The sequence below is a fragment of the Aptenodytes forsteri genome, unplaced genomic scaffold (genome assembly GCF_000699145.1).
Source record: "Aptenodytes forsteri isolate BGI_AS27 unplaced genomic scaffold, ASM69914v1 Scaffold103, whole genome shotgun sequence".
Taxonomy (NCBI): domain Eukaryota; kingdom Metazoa; phylum Chordata; class Aves; order Sphenisciformes; family Spheniscidae; genus Aptenodytes; species Aptenodytes forsteri.
Genome location: NW_008796051.1, coordinates 4,506,916 through 4,533,459, shown reverse-complemented (window position 1 = coordinate 4,533,459; position 26,544 = coordinate 4,506,916). Strand labels below are relative to the sequence as shown.

At 39.6% G+C, this 26,544-nt stretch overlaps 1 protein-coding gene across 1 annotated transcript in view; it reads right to left on the bottom strand.

The window, feature by feature from the left end:
* The window catches only part of PDZRN4 (PDZ domain containing ring finger 4), a 113,072-nt gene extending 96,271 nt beyond the window's left edge, over nucleotides 1–16,801 (bottom strand). Inside the window, exon 1 of the mRNA XM_009286234.1 lies at nucleotides 16,733–16,801. Within this exon, the coding sequence (XP_009284509.1) occupies nucleotides 16,733–16,801 (69 nt within the window). The remainder of the gene's footprint in view (nucleotides 1–16,732) is intronic.
* Nucleotides 16,802–26,544: the final 9,743 nt, after the last annotated feature.

Genomic DNA, 26,544 nt, shown 5'->3' with positions numbered 1-26,544 from the left:
TTTAGCAGGGCCTGTAGTGATAGGACAAGGGGGAATGGCTTTAAACTAAAGGAGGGTAGATTCAGACTAGATATAAGGAAGAAATTTTTTACAATGAGACTGGTGAAACACTGGCACAGGTTGCCCAGAGAGTTGGTAGATGCCCCATCCCTGGAAACATTCAAGGTGAGGTTGGAGGGGGCTCTGAGCAACCTGATCTAGTTAAAGATGTCCCTGCTCATTGCAGGGTGGGGTTGGACTAGATGACCTTTAAAGGTCCCTTCCAACCCAAACTATTCTATGATTCTATGATTCTATGACAATATCTATTGTTATTATCAAGTTTTTCCCATTTATGATCGTATCTTATTTTGATTAGGAGAGCAGTTCTAGTGTAGCACAGAATCCAGGCATTTACAATAATAATAAAAGAAGATAGCCCTTAAGTCATGCCTGTGTTAGCTCTGCTATGTATTTTTAGTAACTGTCATTTACAAAGTTTCTGTCCTCTCTTTCCCTCATCTTATTCCAATCATGTAAAATTCACCACTGAGTATAAGGCCATCCAAAGCTCAGACAATTTTTCATGCTCTTCCTCTAGGACTGACAGACCATTATCAGAAAAAAAGTGCCAAATGCCTGCTGGCACCTTCAGTCAGCTGCCAGGAGCTGGACTTGTAACATGTTTTATACCTACAGGTGGCTGTGGTGCGATAGGACTGGCGGCACATTTTGGGAAAGCTTGCTCAGGTGCACCTCAAAGATACCACTTTCCACTTGAACTTGGTTGGCTCCATCTAACAGGGTTTAAGACTGAAGGGTCTATAGAACACTAGGAAAACTGCTGAAACTGCTTGAAATTCAATTGAGACAAATACCTAACTCTTGATCAGGCCTTTGAAAATCCTGGACAGAAAACTGAAAGCAGGAAAATCAACAATACAGAGGGTACAGGACCGCATGGAATTTACTCTATCTAAGACCAACAACATAATTTGCATCTGTATAAAAAAGACTGAGTAGGACAAACTACTCATCAACCTATACAATATTAATCATGTCTGTAGTATGTCTGGTGGCTTACCTAACAGAACCCTCTACACAAAACATCACCGCTGGGGAAATATCTAGAAAAAAGGAAGTGTTTACATCCCTGGTATGCTGAATTAGTAAATCACACAGAAAACATAACCTAGCTGCACATTTTTTACCCTTAAAAGGAAATATAAATGTATCATAGTGCAACAAAATCTAAAGGTGTACTTAGAGAAATGGGAAGTAAAAAGCTGAAGCATTAGATATTCTATTAGCAGAGGGAAAAATCTTTCAATTGGCCACAAACGCCATAGCACAGAAGATTAAATTTTAGTAGAAAATTATCAAATCAGCAGAAAATAAAATTGATCGCTCCCATGCATACTGCAAAAGCAGTATTTTACTGAGAAGACTGAATCCCTCAAATACAACATAAAAGCTTGCCATAATGACAGATAGTTCTATTACAAAAGGTACTGAGTGCATAATTAACCACTGCTAATACCTATATGAATATTTGAAAAGAAGAAAAATTTATTCAAGTGGGATATAAACTATTCATCAAAGCTGCAAAAAATATATAAATAAAATTGCTGCAGTGAAAACATGCACTAGTCAGGCTATGTTTATTATCCCCTGACAGAAGATGTATAAAAAGGAAAAATTTACCACTCATTGACTAGGGGCTAATGAAGCAGAACTAAGATCACACGCACACCATCACTCAAGTGCAGGACATTTGCAGCTTCTCAATTTTATACAGAACTGCCTGTTCAAGTCACATATTCTGTAACAAAGGTCATTTTTTCTGTTTCAGTCTAAACAGTAAACTGTAATTGGCTCGGAAGTTTCATTTTTCTTAAGCCAATGTTAATTTAATGAGTATTCTCTCCACATTCCTGGATATAGGTGATGAAGGACTTTGCGTTCTCAGTTCCCCAGTATCAATCAGTTACATACAGCAAGGCATAAAAAGTAATATTTAATTGAAGTTTCCTGCTCTGTAAAATTATTTATACTCTTGGATAAACAACCACAACTCTAAACTTTGGTTTTTTTAATAACAGTTCACAAAAATGAAGAAATCTAACCCTGTTATTTCCATACTATCCAAGCTATTGCAACTACTTAGCTGCAAATGTGGAAACAGCTAAGTATCTGTAATTTAAGAAAACGCTTCTTAGAGCTAAAACATTTGTAAAGGATAATCAGAAGTTTATACTCTGTAGACAGGTGCAAGTAAGGTCTAAATTCTCAAACAACGGCAAGTTTCCAATCTCTGAATGTTCATTTAGAGTAATGCAAGCTGCATTACTTTGTCAGCCAATAGAGGCATATGGACAATATTCCTGAATATACTCTCAGCTCTGAAAGCTGTAACATTTGCCACTCGCAAGTGTAAACATATTTATGAATTTTTAGCATCATCTTATTATGACGACTTTATTTATCTGTATCACGTAGTATTTTCTAGAAGCTGTTTGTGAATGAAATACAAATTAGCGCTCTTCTCACAGAGAGGTTTGAAGTATTTCCCGTGAATTTACTTTCACAGAGGTCCTAGCAAAAATGCCACCCTGTAATTTTAGTCAGTCTGTAATTTTAGTCAGTCTGTAATTTTAGTCAATCCCTAATGCACTACTTTCTTCCTGATTTATTTACACAGCCTATAATGCAATTAACAAAGATCTTAGCGTGTCAGGTGAATGCTAAATTGATTAAAAACTACAGGCCTGTTTCTAAGAATAGGAAACAAATAGTAGTACCTTGTGCTTCCAGCAGCATGCTAGGAAAATACTCTCCAGAGATAAATTCTGCCTCTGTTCTCCAAGTGGGCACAACGTAATGCCAATCTATAGGAAGCGTGACTTTTTCCTGCTGTAAATACAAATCTCCGCTACACTTATAGCATAAAAGTGTCCTTACTGAAAGGTTTAATTCTGCACATTGTTTTCTGTAAGCACACTTCTACAGATGCCTGAAATAACAAAGGAAAAAATATCTTACAGCACCTGAAACTTTGGCCATGTGTCCTTAACTTCACTCTGTCGACACTACCTGGAAAGGGACGACCAATACAGCCCTAGTCTGCAAATGCGACCATGAGACTAGCTTGCTTATGGATCACCCTCAGATCCCGTAAGAAAAACTGTGAGAGCGCCCTGTCGTTACTGCAACCGGTGGCACGTCCTGCTCAGCAGAAGCCAGGGCGATTCTCTCTTCCTTCTGCACAGGCTGAACAAAAACCATGCCAGCACGGGGAGGCAAGGCAAACTTCCCTGGTGCAACACTGTATTCACTTCTTTAACAGCAAGGTAAAAGACATAACCATCCACTAGAAGAAAACAGCCTACCACTGGAATTCACAGTATTTTAACTGCGGACAGTAAAGTTTTACTCCACATTGCTGTACATATTAGTAATGCCAGTGCAATTTGTATTATTCAAATGACTATACATGTGCTGTGGAGTGGAAAGAAAGCTAGTTAATCAGAACTCAATACTTACTAGTATTGAACACATCCATACCATACGTATAAAATCTCTCTAGAGGAAGAAAAAAAGGAACTATAAAAGACCTTTTTGTTGAAATGGCTTGAGGAGCCATCTCACAACACTTTGTACTCCTGGCACATTTCATTGTGGATGAATTTGCAAATAAATCTTCTAGAATGGCTCAAATCTTTCATTCTTTCCTGTCTTTTAGTTGTTGCTGAGGTACAAGCAGCAACACCTACAATACTTTATAACTTTGTTTCACCAATGAGCAAAGATTGATATGGTAGTCAGAGAATCAAATTAGAAGAAAGAGACAGGAGTAAATATTCTGTCAGTGTTGTACAGTGTTCCTGTGCAATAAAAGGAAATCCAATTTTCTCATCCCTCCTCTTGCATTCAGATTTTCCTCACTACAACAAAAAGCTAAGCATTTCTCAGTGTCTTCCAAACCAAAAACATGGGAACAACAGCTTTTCTGAAAATCTGTAACCCAAGGCTTAGAGTAGCTTCCATCTAAAGTCTCCTGAAGTATGGGGAGGTGGGAGGCTGAGACTTATCCCTTCTGAAGTCACGCTAGAAATTAACAGCACTATTATTTGAATGATGACCTTTCTGCATAGTGCTAAGAAGTGGGTTTGCTTGGCAAGAGAATTTATTTGTTGGGACCTATTCCCAGCAGCTGCTGCCGTCACTGCAATCCCGAAGGATAAACTGAGATTTCTATCCCACTTCCCACCTTTTTCATATCCAACTGAAGACATATGCATGGGAAAGAATTACCATTACAGGGGTGCAAATTTCAAAGCATCAGCTATCTGTTGCATACTTTTGTCCTAAATAAAAGAAAGGGTGCATTCTGCCACTAGTCTCTTTTCCCCCAAGTCATTTTAGCACAGAGTAAAAGAATGGCAATATACTCCCGCACAGAAAGTTTATGCCCCTGTTTACTCTGGGGTTACTTGTTCAAGTGCCTCTAACATTAAGGGTGACAATGTGCCTGAATAGTCCAGAGCTGTCCTGCGTTAAGTAGGACCTGACTAATGATGCATTGCATTTTTGCCTAACTTCCACTCATTTCAGGAGTTAATTATCTGTAAGAATGTTCCTTTACATTAATTAATCCACTCTCAGCTGGAGGTCAAATAAGCAACTAAAGAGAGCAGGGAAGCTCATAAAGAAATAACTAAATTAAGGTTCCTAAAGTCTTATTTGCCTATTTTAATCTTAATCAAGTTCCTTTTCACAAATTATCAATGTGAACAATTGTCTTTAAAATATGGATAACCCAAGTGAACCTACTGCCAACATGAGAATATTATCCGCTTCATAACACACTATCTCCAGTCTGAGAAAAATGTTGGACAAAGCAACAGGCCTTGATGCCTACCAGAAATCTCAAATAATTATAGGTAATGTTGTAGGAAACAATCTTTCAAGACTCAGAGCTGTCTGCACAGAGCCCCCAAGCCAAACACACTTTGGGAACTTCAGACAGAGCACCAACTAAGCCTAAATCGCCGAGGCAAAGCATTAATTTCAAGGTAAGAGTTTAACAAAACCAAAACATATTTGAACTTTGCATGGAAATAAACTTTAATGCATACTAGTACCACTAGGGAAGTGAACAGCTGCATTCAGCACTTGCTGAAGTCTCTGCAAGAACATCAGGGAGCCTAAAGGGGCCCATTAAGTTGCATTTTTGGGGCACGCAAGTGCCTATGGTCAAAGCCCAAATTTGAAAAAAAATTATAGTCTCATTACTATGCACAGATGGGAAAGAATGGTTGGCTGCTGTATTGAGAAGGCTGTCATATAAGCTATAAATAATCAGACATACTGATCACTCCGGAGCCTTCACTTCTGCTTTTCCTCTGTGTTTTGTTTTTGGTTGTCAGTAAATACGACATCTGTCCTCTCCATTCAGCTGGCTAATGGCTCTCGTCTGAAACATTGGACTAGCACTTTGGGAAACCATCTGTATCCATGAAATAAAGGTAAAGCAAATACTACAAAGGCTCTTGTATTTCTTGTCTCCCATTAATTGCCCTGAAGATCTTAGCGTAAGGTAAGCAAGCACTTATCACCGAGCAGAACCTTGTGACATCCTGCACAAGTGCTCTCCCAGCACACAGGAGCTGTGGCTGAGCAAAGCTCTGTGTGTCCCTCCTCAGAAGAAAGGCCTGGGCTTGTAAAACATACCTCCATCCTTCCCTGAGAGGGTATTCAGGCATGCTAGCAATATCTCAAGGGCAAGATTACCAGACGCAGCTGATACATCTAAAAGAGTCTGTACGTTCACTTATTGTCACAAAATTGAAGGAGAAAATATTGACATGAACTTACTGCTCTCAATATAATATCAAAATAACAAAATAAGGGATCTACTGCTAATAAGGATTAATAAAAGTTAAGTAATATAGTTAAAAACAGAAATAACTGTTCAATTTACTCTAGATAGCAGTAGAGTCTCATTTGCTCTTTCAAAAGCATAATCAGTTGAAGGGCACATTTTTCTTCTCTTTGTTCTTTCCCATCAATTTTAATGGGTGCAGAACATCAGTCACATGAAATGTAATGGGACAAGAAGATGGATGAGTACATTTGAAGCTACTAGTCACAGGACAGAAAACATCCTGACAAAGTGACGCTGGCAGCATAGGGTTCAACAATAGAGCCTGGACAATATTTAGTAAGTGAAACTACAGTGCTACATGATTTGGTATTCTCACTGGGCAAAATCCTTCCCCTGTCACTATTCATCATGTTCCCACAGGTCAGACTTTCAAAGACATTCTCCTACTGAACATGACCAAATGACATTTTTAATTCAAGGAAATATGTAAATCTGGGGACAAAGAGGTCATTTGGAGATAAATGGGAACAACCTCCTGTATTAGGAACTTAAAACTACTTCATCAAGAAGATTTTAAAAGGTTTAGTAAGACTCACACATAAGATTTGAAATATATTATGCCCATACGAGTGAGGAGACTTTATATCTATGCCAAACTTATTGACAGCAACTGGACTCCACTACTGATGAACAAGTAGCAAACCCCTCCTATTTTCATTAGTACCTGAAGAAAGCAATACCAATAAATTCATATTTATAAATTGCTCCATATTAAAAAGCCTCTAATTTGCACAACAAAATAAAATATATGAATAAAAAAGCAACTTGCCCCATTAGTTATCTGAGAAGAGATTCTGGGGAAATTCCTATCAAAAATGACCTTTAGTGTACAGCGAAGGAAAAAACAGACTTCCCACAAACCAAACCAAATCCTTTCTGGACTTTGAGAAAGCGTGTAACTCCAGAGCTGTTGGGAAATGCAGGCAGATCTACACTCTACTGCAACAATCCACTTGTGTTATAACTTTACCCATAATTGCCAAGTGGATCGATCTAGCATTTTACAACGCTTATTGTGATCACCATCATCATTATTAGACAATACTATTCTGGTTTCTTCATTAGCCATTAGCCGAGATCTCTACAGTTAATCTTTAAAGCTTTAAATAATACAGAACTTTATACCAGAAAGGGAAAAGAGAAACCAGGACCTCTTCAAATATACCCACGAGAGAAGGAATTAGAACCAGACCTCCAAGTCCCGCTGGAGAAACCAGGACCTCTTCAAATATACCCATGAGAGAAGGAATTGGTTCTAAATTGGTTCTAAAACCAGACCTCCAAGTCCCGCTACCACGCTAAATAGGCCCTATGCCTCAGTACACCACAGTCACCCATCCAGTGGTGTGCGGTATCAGCAGGCAAAAAGCCAGCTTTTGGCACACTCTCTTAAACAGGGCAACATCCCTCTCTGGCATCACAACATGCACTATGAAGGTGATGGTGTATTCTTTTTCTAACAAGTACCTCGTTAGAAGCTGTTTACACAAACGCTTCTTGCTATATATACTTTCCTTCTCTCCCACAAGATATGAGACTGCTCTATAACAAAATCTCTACAAGAAGCGTACGCTGGTGAAGAAGATTATACATAGGGAGGAGTTTCCCACAGTAAGTCACATATCTCAGAATGCGAAATCCAGAGAGGATGGAAATTCCACGTCAGGAGGAGGTTTGAGATTTCACAAACAGTACACCCAACTCTGGAAAGAGCAAAACATTTTAAGATAGAAGAACATTTGACTCACTTTTGGCTTCCAAATTTAATACTATATGAAATAACACACCATTTAAAAAACTACTGAATATAAGATATTTCAAAAGTTAATCAACCTAAATATTTCTCTATGATGATATATAAATAATATTCAGACATTTCTGGAAATTTCTTTCCCGTGTTTTTCCTCTAAGACCATGTTTTGATGAAATATTTAATTTTTCTATAGAGCATTTTGATTTGGATGGAATTATATTCTTCAGTGAAAAACAGTGTAGACACGACATACACTTTCTGGAATTCCTTATTTATAAAGTTATGGGTCTGTGTCTTTCCTGACTGTAATAGTAGACTATATGACAAATTAAATTAAAAAATGCATAAAACCACATTGCAATAGAGATGCCACCCCCACTTTTAGTAACCCTGACCTCTGAGAAAGCATTCCAAATGCTGAACTTTAACTAATAATTGACCCTTTCTTCCATCTTTTCTTGCATTAAAATTTGTTTTGAGCTGGCAGATCATACGCCCATGGATATCATGAGGAATCTGAATACTTCACATTCTAGCCATGAGGAAGTCGAAGACCTGAACAATGATTATTCCCTGAGCAACTTTCCCTGCAATTCCATCACCATAATATGTAAAAAGCACATTACAAATACTATCAAACATTTTAAATAGGTCAGTCAATTGTTCTGTTATACCACAGGTAACTGAAGATAATCCTTTTCTCCAATTATTTCAATTGTTCAGCCCTCATAAGGATTTAGTGAAGTTCACCCATTCCCATGCTCCTCTTGGTCCTCAGGACAGGGGTCCTGGCACTGCAGTTAATTATCTTTCTGACACTAGAGAGCAAGTGAACACCAAATAAGTTTGTGAATCTTTCCCAGGAGCCTCACCAGTTTGCAGCACATGGACACAGAAGCTGTGCTGACATTTGCAAGCAGGACGGTCCCTGAAGGCATGTCTGCAGATGCAGGGGCAGAACCTGCGATCCCAGCCAGAAACCGGCTGGGGTCTCAAGTGTGCCATGATGTGCTGACACAGCCATGGCTGGCTCCCGTTCGCACTGATGTCTGTGGACAAGCCCTGAAAGTCCAGAGCCAAACATTTTCCTCCTCTTTAGGGCCATGCACAGCTGCTAACCCCACGTGGGTGGGTCTCAGCCTCATCTCTCAAGCAATGATGCCTACCCTAGACATGCAGAATAATACCAAACCCTCAAGAATTTAGACTGTTTCTAAACATTATCTTTCAAGTTCATCCCAATTCCTTTCAAATTTCCTAAACTGTAAACTAAACCTGATTGATATTTGCAAACTTTTCTCACTGATCATAAGTGAGGCTACTTTTAATGAAGTGTTTTTTTCAAAACAGTATGATTCCAGGAGCTAGAGAAAAAAACCAAACAACAAGCCCCCCAAATACTAACAGATATGAAACAAAACAGAAAAAATTCTCCAGCTGGGTGAAGAACACAAAAACTAAGTTGTATCTAGACAAATTAAAGACACTTGTAGACTTTTGCAGATTGAGTCCTCTCAGGTTCAACTCTGACATTAATACACATGAAGCACAGGAATTCTACATATGATGTGGTAGTTTGAGAGACTACTCATTCCACCATGCTTATGTTGTTTCAGAGGCCAAACTTCATGGCCAAAACCTCTAGGGAATAAACTGCTACTGTACACAATCAGACCACAAAACAAAGGAAAATGAATGTTTGTTTTGCTTCACTTGGCTGATTATCAGGGTTTGCTTCTGTCGGTTAAAAAAACCCAAACAACAAAAAAACCCCCAACCTTCATCCTGGAGGAAAAGGAATTAATTATTTTTTCCACCTGAGAGAAGAAGGATATGTAGAATTTCCTAACTTCCTCAAAGTGAAACAATAAAAACCCACAACAGTGAGGGTCATGCAAGTTTACATCATCCTATTATGTAGAAATGGCCAAATAGCCACGCTGTCTTCTGCCTGTCCACACCAGTATTTTAAATTAAAATACAAACAACTATAAGAGAGAGTTTGCAGTGCGTTATATGAACACACTGCAATTCCATTTCTAGGTTCAGTCCACGGCATAAAAGTATTTGTAAAATTCTCTTTCTGAACTGCTGCTTATTATAAAAATATAGATAACCTTTTAACAGTTACTGATCTAATATCCTCTCTTAACAGAGTGATTTTTCTTACAACTATTGAGCAAAGTAAAACAAATGACAAGCTTATTACACACGAAATAACAAGTAACTACCTTCACTGCAACCACAAAGTGTATAAAGAATAACCTGCATCCAAATTTTTAAATTCTTTCATGTCTTGATATTTTGAGGTGACGTTTGCAAACGTCCTCTTGGTCTTGAAAAAAAAAAAAAGATCTACCTAACAGTATCATCAAACTACTTTGCATGAACCTAGAAAATAAGAAAAGCCTTTGTGGTTGAAATTAGCCAGTGGGTTCAAAGCTATGGGGTGGACAGAAAATCAAGTTCTATTACAAAAAGCTCATGTCCTTCAAAATAACAGGTCAAACACACTCTGAAATTAAACAGCCTTAAAGCCAAAGATGCAAGCATTTTTCAGCTTCTTTTTTTTAATTATTTTTATAAGACTTTACCAAATCCCTAGGGGCGGAAGAACTGCTGGTTATCACCAAGCCCTGCTGTACATGTCTCCATTAAGCTCTTAGCTCTTGAGAGAAAACTGGTGAAACAACCTACTGTCAATTAACTCTTAACATATACTCAGCAGAGTGTTTGGCTGACATTTTAATGCCCCTTCCCTTCAACAAACCACAAAACAAAATATGCTTCTTCGGCAGTTTCCAGTCTGTGAATGCTCAAGGTAGCAAGATGGGCTTCATCACATCACTCATGTACGAGACTCACATAAAGATACACTTTGCCTTAGGCCTGAGGATTATATCCATACCAAATCACATCAGGAAGCAAGCCTCAAGAAAGGATAGCTCTGTAAAAAATGTATAAAGATCTGATCATTAGAATCCTTAATCCCCATTGTTAAATTCAAGATGCAAAGAACAGCAAAATGACAGAGAAAATCATGCTATTCAGTACCTCAACCACTTTTTTTATTTTCATAGCATTGCATATCCCTGCAGATTACTGATATAATCTCGGTAGGGCTTTTTATAGCTGCCTCTGTTGTACCCATCCCCTGAATTCTTATCTCACATACTATTGTCTGCTTTCTTATCTCAGGACTCTTTCTTTATCCTTCCTCTTGAGGTATGCACAGGAACTATATGCCTTTTACAAGACAGTAAACAAGGGCAGAAAATGAAAGCCTGGCCCCAGTGAAGTCAGTGGCAACACTTCAGAGTTTCCTGGATTTTATCAGAAAAAAAAAAAAAGTGTTTTATCAAAGGCAGTTGGCCTGATATCCAAAATAACACTTAGGTACTCAGCATATAATTCAGGTATCATGTTCAAAAGAATGATCCCGAAAATCCTGCTAATGGGTTTAGGTTTTTAGGAAATCCGATGATGACTTCCTTACATGCCTAGTTGTATGCATGGGTATCTTCTCTACAGCCACCATCCGTCTGGGCGGCCAGAGGTGGTTATTTTAAGCAGCCTATGTGTCCCCAGACCCAAATCCTCATGGCACAATCCTCCAGGACTCCTCAGGGAGCCTTCACACCTAAACACAGCTCTGTGGTGAGAGCCTAAATCCAGACAAGAGGTGGCCTTTCAGACATATCTTCTCTTTTAAGCAATCGGCATGTGGTGACAAAGCGCAGAGCTGAGGCGTGGGTGCCTGGGGCTCTGGGGACGGTTACTGCTGGGCAGCCAACGCTCCCTGGGTCCATGGACCACTACCCAGCGTGGGACAGTGAGCTCCTCCACCAGGAGCAAGAACTCAGTTGTTTGCAATGCCACAACACTGGTGTCTTCTTTCTGAGTACAGCCTGCAGAAACGTTATGGCAATGGGATTAGTTATTTAGATGAATACTGCTCAATTATCGGTGTGAAGTAAATAAGCAAGGAAGCAGAATAACCAGGAAAGCTGTGCCTGCTAACCACAAAGACCATCTCTTATCTGTAAGAGAAGTCAACTTTTATGAACTCAGTTTTTAAAGTCTTTTCAGTTCAGCAGAGGTTCTTTAAGGAAATTCCAAGCAAGTTTCTAGGACATGACTAGAAACGTATGACAAGCTTTACTTGATAATATTTTTACCATAAATACATTGCTCTACTAATATGAGACAGTGCAGCTTTGAGGGGAATTACATAGAGCAGAGCTCTAAAATTGTTCAGTTAAACAGAGGAAACAGTACTCCTATAAGTTTGTTGACTCCTTCAGCACCTCAAAATTTATTTTTGAGCTTTTCAAACAGATAAATGAGTATTCAGAAGAGCTGCTTAGAAAAAATAAGAATCAGAGGGTTCTCAATTGTTTTGTTTAAAAATTGAGAGAGGAGCAAGAAGGAAAAACTAGGAAATGCAGTAAGATCAAACCAGATCTACTTTTGCTACTGATTTAATTCAACTCAGATAATTCAACTTATTTCCAGACAAATAAATTTAGAATTTTCTCCTTTCATATTCTCCAGAGGTAAAAGTGTCCTGCCACAGAATTTCTATTAAAAATAGAACTTAGATATAAATGGACCCAAAAATGTGTTTGTGCTGATGCAGCACAAGACAGTACTTTCCCATTGCTTGTGAAATTCATGAAGAGCATTTGGAGGTGGCACTGATACACAGCAAACAAAGGTGATGCAAATGCTGCCGGCAGGTATCTCCAGAAAAGAATGGGAGCTAATGGCAAACACCACACCGAGGAGTTGTCAGGTAAATACCTCACACGGCGTAAGTACCAAAAATCAATACTAGTGGCTGGAGGTTGGTTCAGAAGGAAAATAAGGATCACATCATCTAGTCTATTTAATCCTCTAAATAAACCAAAACTTCATCAAGACCAAAGAAGGCAGGTCCCAGTGACAAGGAACACTGCTTAGCCCCCAGGCTTCTTTCCTTATTCCAATGCCAGCTATAAGCAGCATCTCCTGAAAAATACAGAAGTGCTTCTACTGTTTCAGTGGGCAGGCTTGATGTCTCTCTTGTGAACACCTTTGAATTTGAAGAGATGTACCACTAAAACTCAGTACCTCAAGTACCCCAAGGGATATCAAAATGAACATAAAATCAAACCTCTAAACTGGTGAAAATTTGAGCTTTATGCTAATTACGGAAACCAACATGAGAAGCAAACTGCATAATCAGTCTTCAGAGGATTTAAAAACGCTGCGAGCAGGCTCTACTATCATCTCAGGTCAAATGTAAAATATAAATGTGCAACCTTCTAGTTTTAATCCCAGCTCCACCACTGACTTTGTCAGCCATCCCAGATTGCCTCTGTTTTCCCTGCTAGCTTTTCTCCTTTCTTCCTTTCAATTCTAAGCTCCCCTGAGCCAGGACTGCTTCTTAACATGTAACTCAAAAAAGAAGTTCACACTGGCCTTTGACTTCCAAAAGTACTGTGTTCTCTCTCTCCCTCCCCTCTTTTTCTCTGGGTTAACTGCACATTTTGAAAAAAAAAACCATAAAAATTCCAGCAAACAGAAATGATTTCCATATGATATCCACAGAATTCTGTGAAAAATTTGCATTTCCTTGAGTCTCACACAAGGCCATTGAAGATCACTGCTGATGACTGATCAGATGGTGCTTCAGTTTCATTCCCTCCAATCCTTGCCGTATTTCTCTTATCCTTTCCGCTAAATGGAAGAGTCCTCAACATGCAGCTAACAAATGTCTTAAACTCACTTCTTTCATCCCAGCAGTGCAAGAGCAAATCAGCTGAGTATGGCAGACGTCTGCTCCTAATGGACATGAGCACACACCAGGTCCCATCTTCTCTAAGTGCCTTGATGTAGACTTCCTGGCTGCACACTTATTAGCTCAATCCTGCTTATACAGCACACAGGAAATAATAACAAAGTGCCCCATGAAGTAGCATAGGGCCATAAATTTCAGATTGAGACATCTTCCATTTCTCCACTGGTAGGCATATGGAGAAGAGGACTTGGGGGGGTGCTACACCTGATACCTTCTCACGGTGAAGTCAAGAAGTAAAGCTGAGTCATCCTCATGTCCTGAGGACAAGTGAAGAGGCACTCAAAAGCACAAGGGTCCTTCACCAATGCATAGTGGTATCTCAAAAGCTTTCATTCTTAAAACATGACTATTTGACTTTTTGTTTTAATCCCAATCTGCACGTGCGAGACAGTTATCAAAATAAAAGTCTCATCAAGCAAATGCTGTTTTTGGAGAGGGCCTCCATGGTCTCTGAACTGCTATCTCAGTGAAAGGCAAACGAGTCTGGAGGAAGCGGGTGGGGGGAAGAGCGAGGAATTATACATATTCTAACGATGTCTTCATTTCCCAGCAGCTCTACAACAAAAAGCTCTCCGGTGCTGAATCTGACCTCAATACAAACAGTAGCAGAAAACATGCCTCGCTGTAAGCACTTGCATGGTTTTCCTCTGCAAACACGCTTTCCTTTGTTTACTGTATTTTTAAGTACATGAGTGCACAGACCACCCACAGTATCAGGTAGCCTAGCACGGGAAAGGTGAGAGATGAGGCTAGGATTGCTTCCTTATATGAATATAAATTAATCTATCTGATCCACATATGCTAGTGAGCCACAGCTCATCCTCAGTCAGTTCATGTCCCTGACAGGTTAACTTGTCCCAAGCTCTCCAGAAATCATGCAGATGAAAGAGCCAAGGCTGTGGTACAGGAATTACAGGACTGGAGAGTTAAAAAGGGATTTGCAAATCAAGTAGTAATGCCTGTCTTAGCTTAATTTAATTTATCATATTCTACTGCTGCTCCCCCCGCCCCCCCCAGCAGCAAATCAGTATTGTACACAGAAGCAGTTACGGTGCGAGATACTACCTGATCTCTACTGTAGCACCTGGTTAAAAATATGCTCAGTATCCTTTGGGCTCTGACCTGCATACACTGAAACAAAGATAGGGATGAGTTTACAGATGAACACAGGATCTGGCAGTGAGCACACTAAGTCATTTCTCTGCTCTCCTCCTGCACCTTATCAGTGACATTTCCCTAACAGCACAAGATGCAGCACCAGGCTCACCGCATTTCAACTCCCCAAGGAAACTCGCTCAGATCCTCCCAGGGATTACACTTTATCTGGCAAGCACCAGAGTAAAAAGTGAAAGCATTAGTTCATTTTGCACCTTGCTTGTTCACATCCACAGACACTCCAACTCAACAGCAGAGAAGATAACAGATAAAGGGAAGAATTTATCTAGAATCTCTTAAAAACCCCACCTTTGGGTTTGCTGATCATTTCAATAGCATTTATTACTATGCAACATTACTGCAAGGAATATTTTGAAAATGCATTCGCTCTAAACCAGGCACAGCCTCTTTTTTCCCTACACACATGCAGCCCTTTAAGAAATGTCTAATCCCCTTCATAGCACAACCTGCATTTCTTATTCCCTGGCACAGAAAAGCAGACACCGACCGACTCCACTTTCTCCATTTTACACTTTCAGATCAGTTTGGCAATCCAGAGCTGGGGAGGGGGAAAGGGAGGAGAGGGAAATGTGCTGCTACGCTTTTCCCTGTGCTATTGCTGTAAGAAAACATGACGATGGGATTACGACTAACTATTGAACTAAAGGGAAGTGTTCCACCTAGAGACCGTCTTCACCAGGCAAGGCAATGGGCAGGTTACCTGCAAACGGACACTCTTTTAGGATTGAATACGCCTGCTGATTCTGTGGTAAAAAATGATGCAGAGGTATTGCCCCCAGTAGTAATTAACAACGTTAATCTTCTTCTTCCTCTCTATGGTGATAAAAAGAGTCATTTTTATATTTAATTAATGCAGAGGATCATTTTGGAAACTGGCTAATGAGGCTCTGATCACATTACCATGAAAATGTGCATTAACACCACAACTGAGGAGGCTGCTTCATGTGTAGAGAACCCACTTTGTAATTAGCCCACTGTGAAATGAATCACGTCAGGAGGAACTCGGAGGGAACCAGTCGGCAATGGGCACTTAGCTGCTGCTGTGCCAATAGACCACCAGCACCGTAAGCTGTTTTCTCCTCCGTGCTGCCTGTCAGCAGCAGCGCAGTCCAAAACTGCAAGCGTTCAGCCTCCGTCAACGGCAATGTGTCAAAGCCAGGACAAATTACAGAGAGGGGGAGAACAGATGCTGAAAGGCACTAAACTTTAGCATGCGAGGGTCTGCTGTGCCAGGAGGAAAAACAACCAAAAAGCTGCAAATCAAATACTGATTCAATAGGATCTGAGCAAAAATTATGGGCTATTATGGTAAGTGCTTGTTTCGTCTTTCCTCATCTTATTCTGAATGAGCTGGGAACACGTTAGCAGCACACTGCTACACTGCTACTCACACTGCTACGATGCTGAAAGAGACACCAAAATATCTAGATGAGATTAAGATCTTTGTCTAGCAGTAAACAGAAATAACACACACAATGAATGAACAAGCAGCACACCTCACCCGTGGAAACCCTGTTGTACTCATACCTGTTTAAAGGTGACAAGCACATTTCAGAATCATTTCCATTTTAATTAATTAATCTGAAAATCTAACATACTTCCTGGCCAACACAGACATGCCATAAAAACTTTGTTCCTTCACTTAGAAATACCTGAGATCACAGACCTAATGCTTTCAGAGGCAGCAGTGCAACTTATTGAAATCAGTCTTATTACCAAAGCCAAGGGCTCCTTTAAAACATCACCGATATGGTTCAGTGAGACTGCTGCTATATGACTGACATCTTGGCAGAAGATGCACAAAAATGTTAAAAGAATCCCACAGGAAGTCATCTGAAGGGGGAGTGGCGAATGAGCAGAAAACAACAGGCACCCAAAATACTAATAATTACCAACACCCCCCAAACAACTTAGCTAGCAATTTTGCAAAGGAAAAAAAAAAAAAAGCAAAGCACAACAAAAGCATCTCTACTTACTCTCTGTACAGAACACACATTTTTACTCTGGAGATGCTGGTAATATCCTCTGCACTCACCTGTGAAACTTCATAGAGCAGTTTGTAGTGCTCCTCTCTCTTCTGAAAAGTGCACAGATTGCAGCCCATCCTAATAAGCAACACAAAAGCAAAGCCTCTAATTTCCCCAGCACTGAAAGGCAAATGCACTGACAGGGAATCACCCTCCAGACTTGACTACTGTTTTTCATCAGTCACTCCAGCCCCGAAACACAGGCACACCACTGTTAGCTGGAAGCACAAGGCAGGGCAGTGTGTAGCAGCATGCTCTTCTTCCCTTTCCCTAACTATCTTACACTCACGTATACACACACAGAGTTTCGACTCAGTTCATGGCAACACTCCCCCTGTCTCTGCATCAGTGCACATGACTACACAGATTCTCACTCATGAATATTAATAGCCTCTCATTGATTATTTATGACAGAACGTGTTAGCGGGGAGGGGTGTCATAGCTGCTGCTGATGACAGATGAATATTCACTAATTAAGAAGCAAATGTACTGTGGTTAAACAAAATTCACTTGTGTCAATACCATCTCTGTTTATTAAGGTTAGAGGGACTAAGCTTCACGGGTTTCACCCACACTCGCCTTAATTTTTACAGTAATTGTGAGACTAATTCATGAATGGGGGTGGGAAAGGCGCAAGTAAAGTCTTATGTTAGGTCTCCACCTTGTGCAACAGGGATCACGGAATACATTTAAAATACCTGTAAGCATTTTAAGAGAGGGCTTGTGAAACCTGAGCTGATGTTGCTAAAAATTTAAAGCAAAGAAGGAAGGAGAGAAAATTAACCCAGATGGCTATGCTGCTAGCTTCACCTCTGACACTGCCAAATTTAGCCAAAAATTCCAGTGTACTCATAAAAAAGCATGAGTCTATAACAACTTGTCATAGATAGCCAGTATATGTGGAAATGCAGGCGTGCCTGATCTGGTGCTTTTTACATATATACACACATTGTACCGTTCATTAAATAATTTTGCATTCAAGTCTCTTCTGGCATGTAAAACAGATTAATAGCAATTATAGCCCAAATTTCCAAGAAACTCAACATATATACCCTCTTGGACTCCTAGATATCAAAGCTTTTATTATAACATGACATTATATCTAATTTTACCATTTGTAAATTAGATTTTAATGGCTCCACAATTCTCAATGTGTGTATAAAGGCAAGGATGCATTTATAATTAAACCCACATGTTAAATACTAAGGCCAATGGAAAACACACTTAATTCCAGGCTGACATTAATTCCTATATTGTATATCATGTAATCCATTGGTAGTTATGCAAGGTAAAAAGCCCAAGCCATGACAAACCAAGACAGAAAATAAAAAAGTTGCTTTAGTTTTATCACTCCTTTCTCAGCAACTCTGCTAATCAAGAACTATGTCCTTGTTTCAAAGCATCTTTAATCTGGAGGGGATAGCAGGTGGGATCCAAAGCAGAAATAATTACTTGGAAACCAATGAAACCAGTTAGTTAAGATTGACACTGGGCCCTAAAGAGTTGTAATTACTAAGCACTGATGTACAGCTACTATTTTTTGGGGGGGTGTAGTTTCCTAAAAGTGCTTTGTCAAACATTTAAAATCGATAACAGGAAATGATTCTAATGAGCACTAATTGTTAACAAATTGGCTTTGCATCTAGCAGCACCTCAAACACCACCAATACCGGCTAGCAAGCAGATCAACAATCATGTGCTGCTTATCAGTCCTGCCCCTTGGGATGTAATAATCTGATTTTCTGGGCCTTAATTTTACCTAACGGCTGGGATGAAAGCCAAGCAGAGAAACCTACAGGAAAAACTGGACCATTACTGCGAACTCTGCATATTAGTAAAGTTTGCTAGAACCTCTATGTAAATCACAGATAGGTTGAGACTAAATCTTAATTAAATTTCATCTCCTTTAACAAATGAGCAGAGTCAGGAGGAATCAAATAATGACCATTAACAGAGCAAGCTCTTCTCCTATCAGCTTCCAGCACTGTTCTGAAACATAACATTAAGATTAATTTTTATTTGGTGGAAGAAGCCAAGCAGGCAGGTTTGGTTCTGAACTTTCCTGAAGTCCAAGCGTTTCAAAGCCAAACTGCGGAGGTGGGTTCATCATCGTTAGAAAGAATCAGCCTCTGTTCTCCTCCTCTACATTCCCATGAAATGCTGTTTATGCTGAGAGGTTTAAACCCATGAAGCAAACATCAACTCAATCTTTGAAGGTTTCTATATTGTGAGGTGCTGAAGGATTCTCAGATGTGTAAATTTTGAACTTAAGAAAGTCAGATCAATGAACTAGACAACAGTCGTGCAAGAACAACCATGCCATCTTTTGATGAAAGTGTTCTCTCCTTCCACTGACACAACTTCTTCCTCTGACATATGCACAGTCTGAAAGCTAAACTACATTCATAAAAGGAGCCATGATTTACCCTGGTATATTTTTGATAGTCCCTTAAAATTAGTTCTTTAAAAAAGGGGGGAAAAAAGGATATATTGCAACAGGAATCCAGTTCTATAGGTACAAGAAACAAACAACAACAAAAAAACCCAACTTCAACAGATAAAATAAGGAATGGAAAACTACAGTTAATCTTTCAGCAGTTTCCTTTGACAGTCTCTTTTTTCATCGCTCTTCCTCTGGTTCTTTTGTTTCCTTCTCTGAAGCCAACATAGGCTTCTCCATTCATTTATCAAGTGCCTGCCCTCTGCCCATACAGAGAGTAAAAGGGTTCTGTCTTCTGCTTCTGTGGCCACTAATGGGCACAGTCTGCAGGGCTGAATAGATTTATTTGAGAAGGAAACGTGTACTTCCAGGTTCTCGAGCTCCAACTAAATATGCTGCTTTGATGTTATATGTGAGCAAAATACCAAACTTTGTGCAGCACTGAATGACATTCAAGGCAAAACTTGATTGAACTAATGACTAAAATGAAATATATGATGTGCTCTGGTCAAGTTGAATTTGATGTTGGGGAGAAAGCAATCTCTTTCCTTCCTTCCTTCTCCCCCTCCTCTTAATCCCCCTCCAACATCAAATTTGTAGCTAAAGGGACCAAAAAGGTACTAAAACATAATCAAGTAATTCTTATTCTACATGTAATTCAAAGATATTTGAATAATTCAATGCTTTTCTTGATTGTGGAGTTCTCCGTGTTCATCACCTACAATTTAATGTTACCATAAAGACTAAAATCATAATTTATAGTCAAACCAGGAATGCAATAATGCAAAGGGATGGAGTTTAATTTCAAAAGAATTACAGCAAAATTTCTGTTAACGTTTTCAAAGAAGGTGCCCTTGTTTAGGTCCCCTAATTCATTTTAAGCATCTAGGAGATGACTTACATGTTTGGTATATAGTTTCCTCATTGAGGTATAGAATTGTCTAATTATAAGCACCCATGCTTGAAAGTTTATCATTAGAAAAAATTCAAGGCAATGACACTGCAAATTAAAGGCCACCACTCCTTTATATCTTCTTTATCACACAGCTAAAAGACATATAATAAAATATAACATTCATTTTAAGTGAGGATAGTGAAGTTGTTGGTCCAAACTCAGTGAAGCAAATGTGGAATTCCAAGTTTCCTTTGCATGCCCTTGAATTCACGCTCTCCTCCAGAATTGACCAACCCCGCTGCATTTACTCTATAATTTTTGAAGAATTCCCAGGAATTTAGCTCACAGAATAGATGGCAATGCAATTTATAGTCTTAGGCTGCATAACTGTAAAACAAAAATATCATAAGAAAAAGGGAGTTGGAGAAATCCTTTGCTTCTCCCCACTGTCCTAAACAAAGGCTCAAACTCATAAAGCTTGACCTCAGTCTGGCCAGATCTTTTAGTTCATCGTGATAATTAGTGTTTTTCGTAAAGCCTCAGCTGCTGGAATGAGGTGATTGTATGCATCAGTCAGTTTGCATATTAGAAAACCAAGGAATTTTCCAGTCCTATGATTGCAGAGAAAAACTTAAAAACCTTCAGTAAATGTAACCCAAAGACTCAGAATTTGCATAGACGCTAACCAGCTTGAACTCTAAAGTAACATAATGTATATTACTCAGTAGGCTAAACGAAGGTGCAAACTATGGAAGTACAGAGTCACAGAAATGGGCTTCGGCTCCAATAAAATGGATTTTTGCAAATATAAAAAACTGGAAAATTTAACCACACTCCCCACAAAAGATACATGAAAATCTAACTCAAGGTAAAAACGCACTGTACGTTTTTCACAGACATCAGAACACACTTACAAAATGCATGATTAAAAAAGTAAAAATGCGTATCTACAATAAAATCCAATATTTGCAGGAATATTAATTTATGTCCAAAGAAGAGACACTTGTTTAAACTCATATCCTTTACTTTAGCACAGCCACCAAGACTTCATGCACTGCTCAAAGTCACAGCAAGAATAAGGGTGGTAGGAGGGAAGGCGGGACGTGGAATTCCCATGTTCTGTATTTCCCAGGAGGATTGCAATTTATCTGAAAACTATCCGGGTCTACCTGATTGGAAATCAAACGGGCTCCATAAATGGAATCTTCCATTAGGCTCAGATGCCTCCTGGAAGGTAGGGAGCACCTACAACATTGTATGACACAAGTCCAGTCTACTGATTTTTTTTTTTCCCATCCATGGTTAAATTGACACAGATCTATGGGATTCCTGTTCCAAAATGTAAATACATGTCTAGAGAGGAATGGACGCAAAAACACAAGGAACCTTCTCTGCCAGTATTGCTTACAACATAAAAGCTGCTACTTCTTTTTGTTCTTCATGGGGGGGAATCAAACCCCCCTGTTTATTTATCACTCCCATATGAATGGGCTGGCTCGCTTCCTTTGGGAAAAGTACCATTCCTTTACCAGGTCTACTGGCCAAACTTCAGACTGCTCAGATAGATACCTTTTTTCTCTTTTCTTTCTCAAAGTTTCATCCAGGATATTCTTTTCTGAGGTCTTTATTCTGAGTGGCTTCCTTATCTTTTCTTAAACTGCTGCTATAATCAATTACAGAAGTGTTGCAAAACAGAAAATGGTGTCTATACTGAATTTTAAGGCCTTAGGAATACATAAAGACATCAAGTGGACGGTACCAGTTAAATTGAGAAAATTGGTCAATGCTGCCCTAAGAGTCTTCTCTAAACTAAGGACTTTGTTAACAAATTCTAAAAGAAACTGGACTCTCTCTTGACTTTCTCTTCCTCATCAGTTAATTATGAGGCAACTATCCAGCACACTTTTACTTTTTTTAAGCATGTGATCATGTGAAACCAGACTGATAGCTTTTTACTGCACTAGAGAGTTTCAACATTATGGAGTGTACGGAGTAGAATTATTCATAAATACGCTTGAAAGGATTTAAAGGAAATGACAAAATTTTACACAGGATAGACAAACCTAAAATGGCTGAACAGAGTTGCAGAAAAAAACTCTGATTATAGATAAATTGGAATATGAAGTCCCATGCCAATAAGCATTAAATAATGCACTTAGGCAACATTGCTACAATATCCAGAGTCGCTGTCTCTAAAGTAGTTATTTCTACTCAGCAAACAGATCTGTGTTTGGATAGTTTCGGAGTTGTGGATAGTTTCCTTGAAATACAGGTTGAGTGCTCAACCACAGTAAGAAGTCAAGCAGAATGTGAGGAATTTTAGGAAAAGACTGACAACAGAGCAGAAACTATCAGCATGAAACTGCACAAACTCCAGCAATACCCGCATTTGAATACAGCCAGCAATCCTGGTCCTTCCATCTCTAAATCATTTAATGGAAATGGAAGAGCTATGAAGAATAGATGAGAAATACATATGTATAATCGTTCACTTTCCCTGCATCTTTCACCTTAATCTATAATTTTTTCCCTCGTATGGAAGCCATTCCTTCTCACATTAGACAATGAAATAATCAGATAATACATTTAAAACAACAAAAGGAAGTCTGGATTTTTTTCCCAAGTGATTTGACTGTGGAACTCATTACCAAAACTCATTGGAAGCAAAAAGCAGAAAAGGGTTCAAAAAGGTATTAGACAACTTTACGACAGCTAACTGTCAGTAGTCATCTGCCTGCTTAGGAAGCCCGTAATTCACCGACTCCTGGGAGCTATGAGAGAGAATACAGCAGCAAGATTTCTCTGCATGCATCCACCTGCTGATAGCTTGCCTGTGTGTTTATTATTGGCCTCTTCAGAAATCTAATATTGGCAACATGATCCCTTACTAATTCAATTCTAAAGCTCCAAATTTACCAGTTCTTGCACAAAAAGCTAGAATACGTACTAAACTGAAAGTTCCTTGGCTAACGTTAGCTGGCAATACACCATATAGCCCAAGTGCGTTATGAGGCTTTTTTAATGATCACATAATGACTGTGGACTTCAAACATGTTTATAAAAGTACATTTTATTATTGTCCTCACTGGTTTCAAAGCTTTTCAAGCTACGTCTGTTAAAAAAAAAAAAAAATCAGAGTTTTTCGCCACACCTATAGATTAAATCTGAGCTTTTTTTTTTTTACATTTGTGTGGGAAAGAAAGACCATCTAGAACTCAGGTATTACACACCAGGTTCAGGCGCAGAGCAAACAAAGGCAAATATCAATGAAACGCCTCAATGAGAAACTGAGCTCGCAGTACAAAACTCTAATTCAAATGCTGAAGCAGCAGGAACTGGTTCAGAGGATGAGAGCAGCAGTGAGGACTCCTTGGCTCTGTTCTTTCCTCTGATACCTGTATCATTAGAAAAGCTCTTCCTTTTTACATTCCTATAAAATAAGTAACACCTGTCTTGCAAGACTATTAATTCAATGAACCTTTTAAGACTTCTCAGAGCTTTTCAAAGAATGCATTGTGGAGGGCTGTTACACCCATCCAAGTCCTTCTGCTGAGACCACCCTCGCAGTCTCCAGCATTCAAATGTAACTAAAATGTCTTGTGTGGTTTCTTAATTAAAAGTTTTAAGTGGTACTCATGGTGTGCTAATCAGTATAAAAGTACAAAAGAAAAAATTACTCATGACTTGAGAAAGTCCCTCGCTAAAAATGACAATCATAGCCATTTGAGGGATCAGAAAAACTGAACAAGAGATATGCTTAGGCCAGGGTGATGACTGAACGTGTCTTCATCCCAGAGTGGCTAAAATACACTAGTTAGAGGTATATTGGACTATTTCCTTCTTGGTTGCCTTCCAGTTTAAGTACCATTAGTTGGATACATCTACAAAGAGTAGTTTTGGCACATCCGAGTATTTCAAAAGTGAAGTAAAGATGCTAAGAAGAGCAGCCTGTCATGAATAATGCCCTACCATTATAGAGACATATTTACCAATACAGACACTTCACTGTTCACTTTCAAAGCTCACACAATTGACAATCTGGAAGAACCGTTCAGGCATACACGCAATATTATTCTGTCTTGCCCCGTATAAATGGCCTACTGTGCCCTAGAAAAACAGCCCGGGATTAGGGAAGTTTTCATGGCCTTGAATGGATTTTCATGGCATTGAAGCTCAAAAGGAGACTTGTACTGAATCAGGCCATAAAAGCAGCTGCTTTCGTCCTTTGCCAAAGCATAAAGATGTTGTAATGTAACTGTCAGAAGTTCATGTTACTACAGTGAAAAATAATTTTTCAATGTAGAAATGACCTAAGTCTTTAAAGGAGTAGTGAGGCAGAGAGGAATCAGTTGTTTCTGTGTAACTAATCATGACTTCATCACCCTAAAATTAGTATTAGGTGGTATATGTGATTGAATTTCAAATCTGGCTCCCAACACACACCTGATAGAATGATGGATGCAGGAGCGGCATCATGCGATGCTGCAGGAGGAACCGTCCACACCGCTCCAGTGTCTTGACAGCTGGCTAGTTTGATTTATAATTACAATTTGAACTGAAATCAACTCTGTTTGTTGACAGTCATTAACTGACTACCATAAAAGCACCATTAATTCTGTTGTAGTCAGCAAATGCTTTGTAATGATCTAAAACTAAATGCGGCTCCCCCTCCTATAAAATCCCCACAGTGTCAAAGGTTTACTTTGTACACTGTTTGGGCTTTCTAAAGCTTAAAATCACTGCCAGTGCACCTGCTTTCTAGAAGATCATTAGGTAAAAATCCCAATGAAGCCCAATCAACCTGGCTTTAGTTACCTTACCGTCTGCTCTAGAAGAAAATTAATGTTATTAGATGTGTCTTTCTCTGAAAATTGCTGGTGTTTGGTTACCATGCCAGCTGTCTGGGAGGTGCGTGGGTCTGCTGGACACTGACCCGGCTGGCTGCCTGGGCAGAGTCCAGTCCCGGCCCCCGCGCTGGCGCCGCTGGGACCCCGTGCCAGCTGCCCCACCAGCCTCAGGGCACCCCGAGCCCCCCCAGTGCACCAGACCTCAGCCTTGCCGGCACACCCCTCCCAAACCCCAGCTCCCTGCAATGCTCACCCAGCCCATCATAAAACAAAAATGCCAGGTCTGAACTCAGGTGTAAGGAGTTAGGAAGAAAAACAACAGAAAGAGTGAAAAAAATCCTCAGAGCCACGCGGATGGAGACAAATGAAACCTGATTAACGATGCCTCTTTTTCTTCTATTTTGATGTCCTGTGGAAAAGAAATTAGCATAGCAAATCCTGCTTTATCGCTGAACGAAATTTCAGATCCTTAGTCTGAAATCTGCTCTTTCCTCCTGGAACAAAAAGTCAAACCCCAGAGCTTGTCAGCTTCAGAGGGGGATTTGTCACACACCAGTGGTTTCAGGGGGGTGGATGCCCGCCTGGCCCTTGCTGCCCGACCGCAGGGACACCTCTGCTGCACAGCCTCCACGTGGCTGCTGCCTCCCACGGGCTCCACTTCAGCGTTACTGCAGCATGCCAGGACTCCTGGTTTGTCTGAGCCCTCTGGACAGGGGCATTAAAAACAGTTTTTGAATATAGCTTCCTAAAATAGCCAAAGGATGATGTACAGTAGAGGAAAAGCGTTCAATCACATTACAGTCAAAGAATGGTGCCAATTAAAGTGAAGTGCTTAACTAGTATTTGGCACAGAATCCATCAGAAACCCTACAAACACTAAAATCACTTAAAAGAAACCTTCAGGTGGGAAGCAGGAATTGTAGCGGCGTGGGCCTCGTTCACTTTACCAAGAGTGAAGCAGTTAAAAACCCCCAGTGTGTTCTGAAGATGAACCCCTTAGCACCCTTCTTCACTGGTAAGTATTAATAGATGAAATAGTAGCAACACGAGTGCAATTTATGTGAGATGAAAATCCTTCCCAATTAAACTTTCACACAGTGAAAACACTATCTCCCCGAAGTTTTGCATTTTGGATTTCATATGCTCCTTTTGAAATGCAAGCCCGAGCTCCCTGGTGTATTTCAGTTGTCAATATCAGTCATAAATTAAGATAAAGCAGAGTCCAGAACAGAGAAATACGATGAGAGATGAAACAGAAATCTCCTGCTCAAAGAATCTCTGCTTTGTAATTCTCCACTGATGTTCTCTCCGGTTCTAGGGCTGGGAAAAGGGAAGTCTCCTTACGTTTATCTGAATGTATTTACTTACTAGGAAATGTCCACCCTGCTTTGTCCAATAGTGCAATGAGTGCCCTTGGTACCCTTATACTTTACCAAAAGCAAACAACGCTATTTCTTATAAATAATAATAAAATAGAATTATATCCTTGCAGGATAGATTTTTTAGGAGATATAATTTGGACCTCTCTATCTCAAAAAGTTCAAGGCCACTTGCATAACCTTTGCCAGCTCCTCCAGCAAGCCAGATCACGTACTGATATTCTTAAGAGTTTAAAGATGCTCACACACAGACACACAC